Source organism: Centropristis striata, chromosome 10, assembly GCF_030273125.1.
Source record: "Centropristis striata isolate RG_2023a ecotype Rhode Island chromosome 10, C.striata_1.0, whole genome shotgun sequence".
NCBI classification, from domain to species: Eukaryota; Metazoa; Chordata; class Actinopteri; order Perciformes; family Serranidae; genus Centropristis; species Centropristis striata.
This window is the reverse complement of record NC_081526.1, coordinates 35,254,025-35,272,697: the sequence shown is the minus strand read 5'-3', so window position 1 is coordinate 35,272,697 and position 18,673 is coordinate 35,254,025. Positions and strand designations below refer to the sequence as shown.

The following is an 18,673-nucleotide window of genomic DNA, read 5'->3' as shown; positions in this document are numbered from 1 at the left end:
CCTGAAGCTGCTCACTGTGAGCTCATGAACGCTGGGTTTTATGGGTTGAGACGTGAAACACAATGGCGCTGATTAGGCCGCCGCCGCCGCCACCGCCGCCTTCACCTCCTCCGAACCTGCAGCAGGCCCGGCCCTGACTGCTCCCCTGGGAGCCCTCCGGTTCGCCTCCCTGGCTGCCAGCCGGCTGTCTGAATGTGGCTCAGAGGCGGATGGAAGCTTCCAGCTGAGGCATTAACCAGTAAAATCACACTGGAAGCATCACGGGTGAAATATGAGCCCGTGTTCATGTTCTGACACACTCTTCAGATTTAATCGCAGTTTTAGAGGGAACAATTTCCGTTTCATATAAAAACAATTGTGTTTTTCCCACTGGATCCTCCAGCACTCACACACACATCATCACACACACACACTGAGAAGCCCTTTAATAGTTTCTACAGATGACATCATCCAAACAGAACCAATCACTGTGGACCGTCCAACAACAGCCCCATTTCCGCTTCCACACGCTTCCACTCTTGTACCTCTTTTCAACCAAAGCAGCTTCAGGTTCGGAGCCGGAGCTTGAACTGGTTGGCAGTTGGTCCACAGGCTCTAGAGCCACATCATTACGTCACTGCTAACGTCTGTATACGTCTCCGCCCTCTCAGCCAGTAAAACAACAGCAGACTACGTGTCTCTACAACACATCTGCTGCTCATCTTCATCACTATGGACGCCAAAACATTCTTATTAACACTGAATGTAAAATGTTAACGTTTGACTATGTAAGCTAACACTAGCCCGCTGAAATTAGTATGCTAGCTATCGCCCGCTAATGTTAGCATGCATGTAAAGTGCACCGTTACAAATAACAACAGGGGCAATATAGACATATTAAAGAAATACGCAGCGACGGAGGTTTATGAAATAAAAGTACTTATAGTTCTATACTCAAACAAGTTCACTGAATATTTTACATTTGGAGCACAGCTTTTTGGTTTAAGGAAGTAAACAATGTTTTAAAGTAAGTTTTAATTCCAAAAGAAGAGGAATTTCTCAGTCAGAAAGTGAAACGCTGACGTCCAACAGCTGCAACACAACAAACTGGTTTTGTTTGGCAGCATAAAAAGTGAAAAAGAAGGAAATCAGTGGTGCTGTCAGCAGAGTAGCAGTGGACCATTCAACTCCTGGTGAGGTTTGAATTATGACATCGCTATATATAAAGCCTAATAATCTATATAATATCCGAATAGTGCTATTACTGTGATGGAGATATATTATTCACCTCTTTACATTTACTAATAATGATGTCCTAGTGAGAGGAGCGTGTGACAGCGCTGATTGGAAATGTTTCTATTCGGGCAGAACCGCTGGTAAAAGAGACGCTGACGCTCCGGTGTCGGAGCTGGATAATAATAATAATAATAATAACAGTAAACAGCAGAAGACAACAACATTTAATATCCTCGGCTGGTATTCTGTTTAAAGAATTTCACGATCGCAGGGTGTATTTATTTTTGGATTATGTTTTAATGATAAATGATGTAGTCTAAACATGTTTTGCTTTGTCACCATTTAAAAACAAAACACCACAGAGTTTTATCAGCTCCAGGCATCGATACTATAGTCTAAGATCAATTCTCAGACTCAGACGTGTGGACTTCACGCTGACTCAGATTTGCGTACACGAGCTGAGAGCAGACTGAGATCTGATCGTACCCTCCGCTCACGTCCAAGTTGAAAAATGCCGAGGCTTGCGTAGAAATGATCGTACGCCCACTTTACGCTCACTTTCTGTCGTACGCTGGTTTGATAAATGAGGCCCAGTGTGTGTGTGTGTTGTTCTTACAGGTCTGTATCTATAAGCTACAAAACATAACTTCTGTGAGAACAAACTGTCTCAGGTCTGTCTGTGGGAAAGACGAGCTACTATCTGCCTTCTTATAATAATTAAAATATAACATGATGATCCGTTCAACAGGTCCTGGAGCTGCAGCTGCTTATTGGCAGCAGACTCATCGCTCACTGGGCCGCGGAGCAGCTCCGAGTCCTCCCAGCATCATAACCAGCTCAGTAATCACTGCCCCAAGATCTGCAGCCAATCAGCCAGGCTTTGCATATTAACATTTTCTAATTTGAACGGTAAGAGCTCCCACTTCCCTCTTCCCAGCTTTCATTTTCCGGACATACGCACACACACACACACACACACACACACACACACACACACACACACACAGACCAGCCATTCATTCAGCATCACGATGAAACCTCCCAGTTGTCAGTCATCAGTAACTGTCCATCCTGTCTGTAATGAGCGAAGATGAATCTTTAGTTTGTTGTGTGATATTTTTTTCTTTTCGATGAACAACTATAAATCTATATCAGATCTATAAATTCTATGTTTTGACATTTGTGATTCCAACTTGTCTGCATTGCACTTTACTTTGCTTTGTTGTTTTATTGTAATTTTTTCTGTCTTCCACTATGTTTTTATTTCTTGCCTGTAAAGCACTTTGTAACTTTGTTAAGAAAAGTGCTATACAAATAAAGTTTATATATATACAGTGTTTCCCACAGGATTTTACGGGGGGGGGGGGGGGACCAAACCATCTAGATCAGGGGTGTCAAACTCAAATACACAATGGGCCAAAATTTAAAACTTGAATAAAATCGCGGGCCAACATTGAACAAATAAACCTTTTAATATATACCAAACATGTTTTGCTTTAACATTAAATATGGAACCAGCAACGCTTATAAACATACAATATATAACTAAATAGTGCAGACATGCAAAATCAAATTTCAAATAAAAAACACATCAATGTCATTAATTTATTAAATAAAAATTAAATAAAAATCGTATGCCTCTTTTCTATTTGCATCCTTCTGATTTAAATATCAAAATAAAGTTTTTCCACAGGTTAATACATTTTAAAATAAAATAACAATAATAAATCTAGTATTAGCGGTAAATGCGTCGTATAATACCGGCGGGTCAGCTTTTATAGTACAATAACAATATAATAATTTGGTATTGCCTCGCGGGCCAAATAAAATTACACTGCAGGCCAGATTTGGCCCGCGGGTCAGAGTTTGACACACCTGATCTAGGGGGAGAAAAATGAAATACATTAAAAATTTAGTACATTAAAAATGCATCAATCTCCTGCACTTTAACAGCTAAATGAGAGCAAAACCTCACATAACATTTTTCACAACCGGGAAATACAGTGATATAGAATCATAGAAATATAGAAACATGTGGAGGATTAATGGCTCACCTCCTCCCCAGCGTAAGCAGCGTGCCAGGTCGTTCCCTGTGCCCAGAGGGAGGATGGCCACCGGAGGGTGCCGGGTGAAATTCAACTTATCTGCAGAGGCAAATACACAGATCCAGCTTATATTCCTGTCAAACAGACCTGGAAACAACTGTTTGTATCAGTTATAATAATATAATACTGATAATGTAATTGCACAGATCTGAGGCCGTGGTAATGTTGCTGATGGGGAGAGAACAAACTGATGATGTGTGTAAACAGGACTAGCTACAGGTAGCAGTGTGTACCTATGCAGTCCAGGATCCAGCCCACAGTGCCGTCACCGCCACAAGCAAGAACCCGGAAATCAGGAACGTCGTGGAAAAAGTTGAGCCTGAGACGACAGAAGAGCCGGCAGATTAAACCAACATGTATACAAACTGAACAACAATCAACAGTCACGGCTCAGACAGGTCAATACAATAACACAGTTACATATTGTAAATATTCTCAGTATTGTCATATTTCCAGCCTCTCCTGTCCTCTCCTCTCGGCTCTGTGTAAAAAAAAGTTGAATTTCTCAGATAAATTATTCCTAAAAAAGTTTAATAAAATGGAATTTTGATATAAAAACTGTTCCAAGTCTCCATAAGTGTCACAAATGTATTTAAAAAAGACACAAATTACCAAAAAAGGACACAAAATGATAAAAAGACACAAAATGACCAAAAAGCATGTAAAATGACCCAGAAAAGAGGAAAACAAAAAGGCACAAAAACACCAAATACAGCCTCTGCTGTCCTCTCCTCTCTGCTCTGTGTAAACATCCTCTCCTGTCCTCTCCTCTCTGCTCTGTGTAAACAGATTTTCAGTGAATATTTGTCACGTGACCGTTGGTCTCAGCAGAATCAATCATGTCTTCACAGTGTCTCTGAGGAGAATTTAATGTTTTTAACAGGACCTGGTTAGTGCAAACACTTTATTTTAAATGACACATGAAGAATAAAGAGATTCTGACACAAATATGAACATTTTAACACAAGTCGTGACGTTCAATGGCTGTCGGAACGTTCAAACTCAGTTTCTAAACTGTATTTTAGCTTTTTTTTTTAACCCTTTGATGCACAACATGGGTCTCAAGTGACCCGACAGTTTTTATGTTCTAAATCTTTGCAATAATTCATCATTCAGTATTCCAGGTTTTCCTCAATTAGTTTGTTTTTGATCATCATACACCCTCATTTTTACGTTTTCCTTTATTAATTTTTGAATAAAATCCCTTTTTCTGTCACTTCTCTGCTAATACACGACATGGGTGAAAAATGAGCCATATCCATTTTTTAGCTCAGTAGCTTGTTAAGCTAACTACTTGGCTAAGTATTTAGCTAAGTAGCTTGCTAAGCTAACTACTTAGCTAACTTCAAGTAGTTAGCTTAGCAAGCTACTTAGCCAAGTAGTTAGCTATGTAATAATACAAAAACTTTTTTTCTTCATAAATTATGAGAAGCAAAATGAAAATAATGATCTGTTGTTATCAAAAACAAGATATGTAAAAAAAAAATTACAATATTCAATCATAAAATAAGTTGATATCAAAAGATAGAGCACAGAAACACACAGCAAGCAATAAATAACATGGGGAATGAATGCGGGTCATTTTTGACCCGTGTTGTGCATCAAAAGGTTAAAGGAAACACATTTGATGGGGTTCAGAGTGTAGTTTTAAACATGCACCAAAAGTGAAACTAACTACTTTTGACAGAAATATCACAGTTTAAAGCTTTTTTCCCAGCTTCCCAGCCTGTATTAATGGTTGTGAGTGAATGCCCCCTCGTGACCGGAGCAGAGCGCCACCTGTAACACTGAGGAAGACTTCTGTGTGTTTTGAAGAGGCAGATGTGTTTTCGGTGGTCTGATGGGCTGTTAGTGTGCAGGACCAGGTGGTCTGTGTGTTCGGGGTCTGCGGCCTGTATGCAGCTGTCTCATGCTGCAGGGAGATGAAAGCTGCTGTCGACACCTTTGTCCCGACGCACATTAAAGGTCCCTTTGAAGGGCACGCACTCTGTGACTGTGGTGGAGGAGTGAACACAGCTGGAGAGGATCAAACTGGTCCATCAGCTCTCAGATCACGTCTTTAACCCTCTGAACCACAGACCCACAGGCAGGCTTTTTACTTAACAAATTTAACATAGAGAGAAACTGGAAAAACGGGCATTATCGTCAGAGTTTGACCTTTCCGACAGCCCTTGAATGCATCATAGGTTATGAAAGTTTCCACTAGAAAACGTGACCAAAGTGAAGCTTAAAACTGTGATATTTCTGTCAGAAAAAACATTTCAACAGCTTTTTGGTTCCACTTTTTGTGTATGTTTAGCAAAAAAGGCAATTTTTTTACAACATTCAGGACACTTGTGGGAACTCGAAAAAGTGTTTATATATAAATTCTGTTTTATTCCAAATTTTAAAAAATATATATATTAGAGAAATTCAACTTATTTATGATTTATGTCGTTATAGCTAGCTATAGAAATTGACAAAAAAATAAAAAAAAAATCATCAAAAAATATAACATAATACATTTTACAACATAAATACACTATAATAAGTGAATGAAATAATTTAAATAATAACAAAGCAAAAAAGGAACATTTTGTGCCTTAACATAGAGAGAAACTGTAAAAACGGGCATTATCGTCAGGGTTTGACCTTTCCGACAGCCCTTGAATGCATCATAGGTTATGAAAGTTTCCACTAGAAAACGTGACCAAAGTGAAGCTTAAAACTGTGATATTTCTGTCAGAAAAAACATTTCAACAGCTTTTTAGTTCCACTTTTTGTGTATGTTTAGCAAAAAAGGCACATTTTTTACAACATTCAGGACACTTGTGGGAACTTGGAAATGTGTTTATATATAAATTATGTTTTATTCCAATTTTTTTTAAAAATATATATATTAGAGAAATTCAACTTATTTATGATTTTTGTCGTTATAGCTAGCTATAGAAATTGACAAAAAAATAAAAATAAAATCAATAGGGGGGATAAAAATATAAAATAATAGTAAAATAATGAATAAAAAATATAACATTATACATTTTACAACATAAATACACTATAATAAGTGAATGAAATAATTTAAATAATCACAAAGCAAAAAAGGCAAAATAACAAAGCAAAAAAGGCACATTTTGTGCTTTTTTTGGGCAATTTTGTGTCTTATATATATATATATACACTACCCGTCAAAAGTTTTAGAACACCCTAATTTTTCCAGTTTTTTTATTGAAATTCAAGCAGTTCAAGTCCAATGAACAGCTTGAAAGGGCACAAAGGTTAGAATACATTTTTGTGTCTAAATTGATTCTATGATTTTTTTTTTTTTAACTTCAGTTGTTTATTTGTTATATGTGTACACTGAGACATTAAACTGAATAATTTTCAATAAAATTCTGGAAAAGTTGGGGTGTTCTTAAACTTTTGACCAGTAGTGTATGTATATATATATATATATATATATATATATATATATATATACATACCACACAAGAAGGACCAACATCACATGAATGCAAGTCTGTAAAAATGGGTTTTGAGAAGTAAATAAACATTCTGCAACGTTTTCTGCAACTGAGACATTAAACTGCATCATTTTCAATAAAATTCTGGAAAAGTCGGGGTGTTCTAAAACTTTTGACCAGGAGTGTATATATATATATATATATACATGTCCTCACTATGGGGATGTCCCCACAACATGCAGTTTGGTGTGTCGCATGCAACCAAAAACTCTTCCATGTCAGCATTAAAGAGTATTAAATTCAGCTTGATGCAGCCTGATCCCGGCTGTTTGTGTTGGTGATTTATATTTCAGCTGAGCAGAAACATCAGCAGCGAGCCGAGCGGAGGCTTCACATTAACGGGCAGAGCTGAAACAATGTTTGTAATGAGTGTAAATACAGTGAGGGATTGTATTCCCTAAACAAATGAGTGAGCTGGGAGCCTGCTGAGCCTGTTGCTTGGGCGCCATGGTAACAGCTGTAGAGTTGAACTGTATCACAGAGCTTCACTCAGCCCCGTGAGTTTATCTCAACACATGTGTTAACAGTCACTGGTGCATAATGTCCAGCCTCCCTCTGCTCAGCACAAACACCGTTACATCACCTGTGCTCAGGTGTGTTGCTGCAACAATAAACACACATGCAACTTCAAAAGATTCTTTATTAATAATTATTGTCAGTAGCAACCACAACAAATTGTACAAGGCTTAGAAGCTGCCTATTGAGCCAGGCATGGGAATAAAATAACTTGTAGAGATCATTTAAATTATTTAATTGACTTATTATAGTGTATTTATGTTGTAAAATGTATTATGTTATATTTTTTACTCATTATTTTATATATTTATCCCTCCTAATGATTTTTTTTTGTCAATTTCTATAGCCAGCTATAACGACATAAATCATAAATAAGTTGAATTTCTCTAATATATATATATTTTTAATTTGGAATAAAACAGAATTTATATATTAACACTTTTCCAAGTTCCCACAAGTGTCCTGAATGTTGTAAAAAATGTTTTCTACACATATTGTACATATTGAAGTATTGTCATGTTGCCAGCCTCTCCTGTCCGCTCCTCTCGGCTCTGTGTAAACACCCTCTCCTGTCCTGTCCTCTCCGCTCGGCTCTGTGTAAACAGCATCTCCTGTCCTCTCCTCTCGGCTCTGTGTAAACAGCCTCTCCTGTCCTGTCCTCTCCTCTCAACTCTGTGTAAACAGCCTCTCCTGTCCTCTCCTCTCTGCTCTGTGTAAACAGCCTCTCCTGTGGAGCGATATCTACTGAACTGGCAGCATGACGTCACAGTGAAACACTGGGATAATTGTTGTTTATTTACTATTTTTATGTGTATATGTTGGATATTAATTACTGTGTACAGTTTTGAGCCAATCCAAGAGTGGCGTTACACTCGTTTTGACCCGAAATCGTGGTCACGATCAGTGCTAACGCTGCAGTGACTCCTGTTGAAAGCCTTTTAGCCAAACAGGTAGTGATGAATTGTTTATTTCTAGAACACAGGAAGTTGAATCCCTGAACTGTCGTACAGTGAAACTACAGTATGAGGACGTGACTAACATGTTCCAGAGTCACAGCAGAGTAAACGTGTTTGTGTTTGACGCCGCATGGATCATCTGCAGCGTTTTCCCCTCAGACCTCAGAGTGAGTGCGTCATCGGGTCGGTTTTCCGACAATGGGCTCTCGAGGGCAGAGATAGATAGAGAGAGAGAGAGAGAGAGAGAGAGAGAGAGAGAGAGAGAGAGAGAGAGAGAGAGAGAGAGAGAGAGGTGGTGCTTCACCTTCAAGGTAAAGCATTTACAGCCTCGAGCTGCGTCGGGCACTTTTTCTTCCCTGAATAGACAAAAGACGCAGCAGCTTTCATTTCAAAGTACACGCTGTGCTCGGCTCTGACGTATGAGCGGGCGAGTGTGTGTGTGTGTGTGTGTGTGTGTGTGTGTGTGTCAGGAGGTCAAACACACACCGCACGGCAGCAACGATCCACTTCACTGACCTCCACAGGTCAGTCTGAACCAGCACCATGAGGACGCACAGTTCTATATATATTCATGTATATTCGAGTGAAATTGTGCTCTTATTTTTCATGTAATACATAAAATCAATATAAATCTATAAGTCCTGCTGCTCTATGGAATCAGCACAATCACAAGAACTCAAACCTGCCTTTGTGAAGAGTTAGAATGACAGAAAACAGGAAAAAAAAGTTGAATTTCTTAGATAAATTATTCCTAAAAAATGTTAATAAAATGGAATTTTGATATAAAAACTTTTCCAAGTCTCCATAAGTGTCACAAATGTATTTTAAAAAGACACAAATTACCAAAAAAGGACACAAAATGATAAAAAGACACAAAATTATTAAAAAAAGACACAAAAACACCAAAAACAGCCTCTCCTGTCCTCTCCTCTCTGCTCTGTGTAAACAGCTGGTTAGTGCAAACACTTTATTTTAAATGAGACATGTAGAATAAAGAGATTCTGACACAAATATCAACATTTTAACACAAGTTTTGATCACTTTTTATAATGTTCTAAAGAAAAAAATCCTTTTCGATTTTGTGATTGAGATCCTCTCCTGCTCTAATTATTTAATAAAATCATAACAGCAACAAAGAGCAGAGACTCACCCGACCATGGGGCCTCCCTGGTCCAGGATGTAGACCTGTCTGGGGTTCAGCAGGTACCTGAACTTCCTCAGAACTCTGAAACACAAGAGAAACAACTTAAAGAGTTATAAAATAAAATATGTCATTATTGGATCAACATATACCAGCTGAATGTTCCAGGTTATATCAGTGGTAAGAACCTCTGCCTCTGAAATCTGTCACTATTATGTTTATTTTATGCACAGATGGCACAACATGCAAACAGAGACATGTATACTATCACCATCCTGATCAGTGGACGACAAATTGACCACAAAATGACCAAAAATGACTACAAAAAGATACAAATTGACCAAAAAAGACAAAATGGCCCAAAAAAGAAACAAAATTACCAAAGAAATGACACAAAATGACTAAAAAAAGACACAAATTGATCAAAAAAGGAAACAAAATGACCAAAAAAGACACAAAATGACCAAAAAAAGACACAAAATGACCAAAAAGACTAAAACACATGAACACTTTAACACAGTGGAGACAGAGCTGACTTCCAAAATGATTTGGCGACCCCCAGAAATCATCTCGCGACCCGAATTGGGGTCGGGACCCCAAGGTAATAATACCAATAGCTGGTCTAGAGCATAAATAGGGACGAAAATAATGACATGTTGGGTTTTGAATATTTAACTCAGCATCATATAGCTTCTGCACAACCTTCATATCTTCAATAATCTGTCCTGCTGCAGATTCTGTCTGCAGGAATAATCAGTGCAGAGATCAGTGAAGGAGGAGATGAAGAAGAGGAGTTTGCATGCTCTTCATTCTTCCATCTGACAAACCGTCAGAGTGTTGTTGCTGCACGCTGACGCAGCACTTTTCTGTAACCTTGGGACGGTTACAGAAAATGCTCATAAAATGCTACATAGTTATCATCATGCAGGAGGTTTTACTGGCTGCAGATGTGCTGCTGAGTCTTTCATTACAATACTCGAGTTTATTTCGATAAACACGTGCATAAATCCCTCAGATTTCTCTATTAAAAGATCCACAGCACATAAAGGTTTAATAAGTGTCAGTGAAAGTGTCATTTTTAGAAGAAAAAAAAAGCTCAAATAAAATCCTGAGTCATTTAAAAAATAAACAAAAAGATATAGACAACAGTACAATAAACTATTCACATATCAAGTAAATAGCAATATATATAAATTTTCTATTTCTATTCTATTATGCAACATTTCTTTACGATTGATTTGTATTTTTTTATGTTTTCAGTCATTTATAAAATAACAATAATAATAAGTTTTAATTGAAAAAAACTTCTAATGACTTCTCTAAACTCTCTGATTTTATTTGGATTTTATTTTAATTAAAAAAGTCTGCATTCATTATTAAAAATGACTGGTTTAAGTGTTCATGTGTGTCTTTAATATATATAATAAAGACATAATATATACCTTTAACTTTTTAAAAAAACGTGTATATTTGCATTTGTCTTTTTTTAATAGTTTCAACTATTAAAAAATAAAATAAATAAATATACTGACTATAATAAATTCCCAGATTTTCTGTTTAATTTTAATTAATTTATACTCCTCAAATGGGAAAAGTAAAAAAAAAATGCTAAAATTCATCTAAAAAAAAAAAATCTAATTTTTTTTTTAAACCAAACACAATTAATGTTGAAAGTACAAATGACATATATTGTAAATTGCCAAGTTAAATTTAAACGCATAATAATAGTAAAATAAAAGAATAATAATAATAATTATTATTATTATTATTTTATTTTTTTTAAATAAATTGAATTGAAAAACAATAATTTGAAAATAAAATAAATATACTGACTACAGCCGCCCCCCACTGTGGGCTGAAAAGTGCTTTACAAATAAAATGTATTATTATTATAATTCTTCTTCTTATTATTATTATTATTATTATTATTATTATTATAATTAAAAACTTGTTATAAACCTTTTTTCACACAGTCAGAAACAGCCCAACAGGATCCTTGGGTTTCCTGCTTTAAATCATTTCTTTCTACTTCTATTAATAGGGAATAATTTCCTTTCTGATGGTAATAAAGCGTGTGTTGCTATGGTGCTGATTGGCCTCTGGTGTGTGGTAGGTGGGGACATTTATTTAAAGCGCGCAGCCTCGTCTCAGATTCAGATTACAGCATTCAGAGGGACAGCGGGAGCTGCAGAACACGGAGAAGCTTCCTGAAGGGAGCCACGGCCCAGAAGACTCTAATAGCAATCATTTATTTTCTGCACATTTGGGCGTCCAAAGGGGCTGATTAGAGTCCAGCTGCAGGCTCTAATCACACAGCTTCAGCTGCTTGATTTAAAGAATAAATATGTTTAAAACTTATGACTCAAAGGTTTACTTTCCTGCAGGTCTAACCTCCACAAACCCAAAGATACTTCATAGTAAAAAGTACAGAAAAAAACAAAGTCATCAGATTCTCCCAGGATCACTCAGAATAAATTATTACTCTTTGTATTTGTATGTTTTTGTATGTGTTTGTATGGGGAATCATTTTTACCCTTACTTAAGTGTTATAATATTGTATAAAACTGACCATAATAAAGGTTAAAATGTTTTTGAAGTGATTGAAAAAATTGTTAAAATGATACTAAAACTAAAATGGATATTGTAAATTGCCAATTTCAAAATGGAAAGTGGAATTTAAATTCCTCAAATGGGAAAAAAAAATTCTTAATGCACTAATCGTACTTAAATTTTTCAACAATTTAAAAAACATCTATAAAAAACAAAACTTTTAATAACTTTTTTTGAGAAAAAAAATAATTATTAAAAAGTATGAATTATTGGTATACATATTTTATATAAAAGCATAAATCAAGCAAAATGTAATTATATAATAATAATAATAATAATAAAAAATACTAATAACTGAAAAAAATGTCCTATCTTTAAAATAACATATACATATATATACACATATACATATAAATAAGTAAATATATATATATATATAAATAAATAAATATATATATATATAAATATATATAAATAAATATATATATATTAGAAAAATTATAAAAAATACTAATTAAATAAAATGTCCTACTTTTTTAATGTATAATATGAATAATTATCATTATTATTATAAAAACACTAATTACTACATAAAATAGGCCCTAGGTTTAAACATTTTTTAAATATTAATAATAATAATTACTATCATTAATTAAATGTTTTCAACCATTTAAAAAACATATATAAGAAAATGAAACTTGAAGGTTACAGATTATTATTATTATTATTATTATTATTATTATGGAGCTCCCTGGACTCACCGCTCCCCCTGCCTCCCTCCACTCTTGGGGTTGACCAGGACCAGGAGCGGGTGGGTCCCTGGTAGCGGGCTGATCTGGAGACAGGCAGACAGGAAACAGTCAGGTATCAGGTCTCAGGTGTGTGGCGTCTGCTGGACGCTGCACTCACGTACCTGCAGGGCCTGTCCGTCTCCGGGGGAGAACTTGAACGTCTGGTTGATGTCGTCGGGGCTGTTGCCGGGCGGAGATTCGCCTTCGCCACGCTTCACCACAGAGTGGCGCTCCTGAGAACGGACAAAGTCTTTTATTAATGTAATGATTCATAAAGTCACTTGTTTCTGCACATGTTATCTTTCTGCAGGTGCACGGGCCTTTTATAATGGATGAGTCAATATGAGTAATACGCATTTATATCAGCCTGTCAGTGAGGCGTTTGGGAGGGAAACTGAGAAGTCAGAGCACGATCTGAGGCAGGTGTTTGGAGGACGTCCAGGTCTGACACGACTTATGACAGGAAATCTGTTCTATGGCAGCATGTCATTAATACGACACGATATCACATCTGATCTCCACTGCTGATAAGAGATAACAGATTGTTTTATATATTCTAAATATATTATAGGATTATTATTGATTACTTTTCTCAAGGTAAGGCTCATTTTAACTACTTAATTTACTGTTATGAGGTTTAATTAAAGAGTCTAATCACTTTAAATTGATCATGTTTTTTTATGATAAATCTTAAGTAACTTAAGTCTAAAGTAACTAAAGCTGTCAGAACTCTCAACAGCCACACAGGATGAATTAATTAAAATGTGCAATAAAACTGACATGTGCAATACAACAATTCTACCTCGTCTATAACTTTTGTAGCATTTTCAGTGGTCATTTATTCATTTTTACATCAATTAGTGACATCACATGTCCTATAGCTCAGTGTTCTGCCGTATTTTTAAATGTTTTACCATCCGATTGGAAAGAAGCAACTGTAACTCCTCTGTTTAAGGGTGGTGATCAGGCTGACCCAAACAGGTACAGGCCCATCTCCATCTTGCCTTGTGTGTCCAAAGTATTTGAAAAGCTTGTCAACAAACAGCTAACTAGATATTTGGATATGTACGGTATGCTGTCTGGGTTGCAGTCTGGTTTTCGCTCTGGTCACAGTTGTGTTACAGCTACCTTTAAAGGTTCTCAATGATAGACTGAGATAGACTGAGCAGTATTGGGTTCACTAATCATTCACTGTCCTGGTTTTCTCACTATTTTTCGTATCAGTATCCAAGGGTGTCCCCCAAGGCTCCGTACTCGGTCCTGCACTGTTCTCCATATACATTAATAACATACCTCTGTCTTCTGGTAACTCACTTATTCACCTATATGCTGATGATACATTCCTTTATGCCACTGGTCCTTCCTCCAGCACTGTAATCAAAACACTTGATAGCTTCCTCAACATCCAACAGGCTTTCACTCACCTTAAACTGTCTCTAAACACCTCAAAAACCAAGGTTATGTGGTTCTGTCGCAAGGGTGCTATTTTTTTTATTATTATTATTTTTTATTTGTTATTGTTGTTACTGTTGTTGTTGTATTTTTACCATCTTTACTGTGTTTTACTCCCTAGCCCACCTCCCCTTCCCTCAGATGGCCCTTATTGCTTGTCAGGCCGTCATCGTAAATAAGAATTTTTTCTTTCAAGGGAATGAATGTGCGTTATAAGTCAGAACGGTGTAGTAATATTTACTGCAGGGTTGTTGAATCAGCTCGAGTCAGATGTACCTAATAAACTGGCAACTGAGTGCACATTTCAAATGTGACTGTAAAAAAATTAAAAAATGTTTTTTTAAAGAATAGAATAAATTGAAAAAAATCTAAAAGATGTCAAATAGCACAGATTAAAATGCTCACCTATATATAAAAATAATAATAAATAATAATGAAATGAATGAAAAATTAAATAATTGAAAAAAAAAGAAAAAAAAACAATTGTTAAAAATGTGTGAAAAAAAATAAAATAAAAATAGGACAAATAAAAAAAATTGAAAAAGTAAAATAAAAATAGATTTAAAAGCTTACCCATTTATAAGAAATATACCAAAAAAATAATATACAATTATCATGAATATATATGTGAATAAAAATAAAAGAAATAAAAGACAAAACTGAGACTAAAAAGGAGATAAATTAGATTTAAAAAATAAAAGGTAAGAATCAAGGAAATGAATGTGAGTTATAACAGTACATCACTGTCAAAACACTGTAATAATAATAGTAATAATATTTATACCCGGACTGTTGCATCAGCTCGAGTTAGATCTACCTAATAAACTGGCAACATTTCAGATGATGTAACTCTAAAATCTTCTGCAGAATCAAAACAGTCAGCCCACACATGCTGTAAATTATTATTTTTTGTAGTGAATGACATAATCGTGAAAGTCCTGAGCACAGTGTGTGTGTGTGTGTGTGTGTGTGTGTGGACAGCAGAGAAAACAGCATCTCACCAGGACAACAGGGCAGATGTACGAGGGCAGCAGCGTGTGGTCCCTCAACGCTCCTCCATCACACTCAGGCTTCACGTTAGAAGCACACTTGTTATGGAGCTACAGAGGAGGAGGAGGAGAGGAGATGAAATAAGGAGAGAGAAGAAGAGAAGATGGGAAATGAGAGAGGTAAAGATAAAGGAAAAGAGAAAAGGAAACAAGGAGAGGAGGGAGGAAAGGTGACAAAGAGAGGTGAGGAGAGGAAATAAGGAAAGAAAAGGAGAAGCAAGGAAACAAGGAAATGAGACGACAAGAGAGGAGACAAGACAGAAAACAAGAGGAAAGAGGAAAGGAAACAAGGAGAGGAGGGAGGAAAGGTGACAAAGAGAGGTGAGGAGAGGGAATAAGGAAAGAAAAGGAGAGGCAAGGAAACAAGGAAATGAGACGACACGAGAGGAGACAAGACAAAAAACAAGGAAAGAGGAAAGGTAACAAGGAGAGGAGGGTGGAAAGGTGACAAAGAGAGGCGAGGAGAGGAAATAAGGAAAGGAAAGGAGAGGCAAGGAAACAAGGAAATGAGACGACACGAGAGGAGACAGAAAACAAGGAGAGGAAAGAGGAAAGGAAACAAGGAGAGGAGGGAGGAAAGGTGACAAAGAGAGGTGAGGAGAGGAAAGAAGGAAAGAAAAGGAGAGGCAAGGAAACAAGGAAATGAGACGACACAAGAGGAGACAGGACAGAAAACAAGGAGAGGAAAGAGGAAAGGAAACAAGGAGAGGAGGGTGGAAAGGTGACAAAGAGAGGTGAGGAGAGGAAATAAGGAAAGGAAAGGAGAGGCAAGGAAACAAGGAAATGAGACGACACGAGAGGAGACAGAAAACAAGGAGAGGAAAGAGGAAAGGAAACAAGGAGAGGAGGGAGGAAAGGTGACAAAGAGAGATGAGGAGAGGAAAGAAGGAAAGAAAAGGAGAGGCAAGGAAACAAGTATATGAGACGACACGAGAGGAGACAAGACAGAAAACAAGGAGAGGAAAGAGGAAAGGAAACAAGGAGAGGAGGGAGGAAAGGTGACAAAGAGAGATGAGGAGAGGAAATGAGGAAAGAAAAGGAGAGGCAAGGAAACAAGGAAATGAGACAACACGAGAGGAGACAAGACAGAAAACAAGGAGAGGAAAGGAAACAAGGAGTTGAGAGGAGAGGAGAGAAGGAGGAGGAGAGGAGAGGCAAGGAAACAAGGAAATGAGACGACACGAGAGGAGACAAGACAGAAAACAAGGAGAGGGAAGAGGAAAGGAAACAAGGAGAGGAGGGAGGAAAGGTGACAAAGAGAGGTGAGGAGAGGAAAGAAGGAAAGAAAAGGAGAGGCAAGGAAACAAGGAAATGAGATGACACGAGAGGAGACAAGACAGAAAACAAGGAGAGGGAAGAGGAAAGGAAACAAGGAGTTGAGAGGAGAGGAGAGAAGGAGGAGGAGAGGAGAGGAAACGAGGAAATGAGACGACACGAGAGGAGACAAGACAGAAAACAAGGAGAGGAAAGAGGAAAGGAAACAAGGAGACGAGGGAGGAAAGGTGACAAAGAGAGGTGAGGAGTAAATAAGGAAAGAAAAGGAGAGGCAAGGAAACAAGTAGATGAGACGACACGAGAGGAAACAAGACAGAAAACAAGGAGAGGAAAAAGGAAAGGAAACAAGGAGTTGAGAGGAGAGGAGAGGAGAGGAGAGGAGAGGAGAGGAGAGGAGAGGAGAGGAGAGGAGAGGAGAGGAGAGGAGGAGAGGAGGAGGAGAGGAGGAGAGGAGGAGAGGAGGAGAGAAACAAACAGAACCACTGTGGGCGTTAGACCATCTGGAGCCTCAGAGCATCAAACGTTTACTCTGTTTATCTCTCTGCAGCCTCCTGAAGCTACCAAACCACCGTTTCACAGGTTACACAGCATTATTTTAAAGTTATGCATCAGGATTTACATGCAGAATCATTTTTATGTTGATATGAAAACAACTGCTGTGTGAATGTGAGAGTTTAACAGCAGCGTTGATGAAAAGCAGGTCAGTGGTGACATCTAGTGGATTTAAACAGGAATAACAAGCAAAGGTACAGAAGTATTTACATCAAAACATACTTAAATGATCCAAAATATTACTACTAATTATTCAGAATGGCTTCTTTTTCAGTGTTACATTATTATAGAGCATTATATTTTCACTAATTAATATGTAAAGGTATGATTATGTTGTGGAGTGGAAATAAAATGAATTTGTTGTATTTGTCAGGACAGCTTCTCATATGAAAGAGTAAAGGAAAAAGGAAATATAAAAAATGTAAATATATATTCACAAGCTAAACTATTTATATAAAAAAAATACAAATATTTAAAAGTAAAATAAGTTAAAAATAAATAAATAAAACATAAAAATGGTTTAATTAAAAAAGATTAATTGCCTCCCAAAAAATAAAAATAAAATAAAATAAAAACAATCACACAAAATGTTAATAAATATGAAAATGTATATAAAGTAAAAGAGAAAAGGAAAATATAAAAAATAAATATATATTTAAAGGCTAAGCTATTTATAAAAAATGAAAAAATATATTTAAAAGAAAAATAACTAAGAAAAAAATAATAGAAAATTATTTAATTATAAAAAATGACTGACAATAATATTTTTTTAATAAAAAAAATAGTTAAAACAATTACACAAAATGTTTATATTAATAAAAAAAATAGGTATATAAAGAAAAAAAAGGAAATATAAAATATATAAATATACATTTAAAAGCTAAGCTATTCATAAAAAATAATACAAATATTTAAAAGTAAAATAAGTTAAAAAAAAAATGGTTTAGTTAAAAAAGATTAATTGAATCCCAAAAAATCAAAATAAATAAAAATAATCACACAAAATGTTAATAAATATGAAAATGTATATAAAGTAAAAGAGAAAGTTAAAACAATCACACAAAATGTTAATAAATATGAAAATGTATATAAAGTAAAAGAGAAAGTTAAAACAATCACACAAAATGTTTATACTAATAAAAAATAGGTATATGAAGTAAAAGGAAAAAAGGAAATATATAAATATACATTTAAAAGCTAAGCTATTCATAAAAAATAATACAAATATTTAAAAAGAGAATAATCCAGAGTCTGGGCTGCAGGTTGTTAAAAGGCTCGGGGTGAGTTAGTTTACTCACAGTGATCTGACACCAGACACAGTGCAGCCCCGTCAGGCCCTGGTAACACTTGATGCTCCTGTGGCAGCGGTCGCACTTTGTTGGAGAGTTTCCTTCCATCCACACATGCTGCATGGCCTGCAGGACACACACACACACACACAATACACTCATATTCAGCATCTCACAGTTACAGCTTCAGCATTTTTACTTCGTCAACATGTAAACAAAACTGTCAGACATTGTTCCGAAAAGTGTTATATTGGTCTATATATTTATACAGCACGTTTC

The 18,673-nt window shown here is 36.2% G+C and overlaps 1 protein-coding gene across 1 annotated transcript in view; it reads right to left on the bottom strand.

The window, feature by feature from the left end:
• LOC131978859 (diacylglycerol kinase beta) overlaps nucleotides 1-18,673 on the bottom strand; it is a 142,577-nt gene that overhangs the window by 68,230 nt on the left and 55,674 nt on the right. Inside the window, exons 14-20 of the mRNA XM_059342659.1 lie at nucleotides 18,404-18,520; nucleotides 15,231-15,329; nucleotides 12,900-13,010; nucleotides 12,748-12,821; nucleotides 9,446-9,520; nucleotides 3,554-3,639; nucleotides 3,270-3,359 (exon numbers count right to left, since the gene is read on the bottom strand). Coding sequence (XP_059198642.1) covers nucleotides 3,270-3,359; nucleotides 3,554-3,639; nucleotides 9,446-9,520; nucleotides 12,748-12,821; nucleotides 12,900-13,010; nucleotides 15,231-15,329; nucleotides 18,404-18,520 — 652 coding nt within the window. The remainder of the gene's footprint in view (nucleotides 1-3,269; nucleotides 3,360-3,553; nucleotides 3,640-9,445; nucleotides 9,521-12,747; nucleotides 12,822-12,899; nucleotides 13,011-15,230; nucleotides 15,330-18,403; nucleotides 18,521-18,673) is intronic.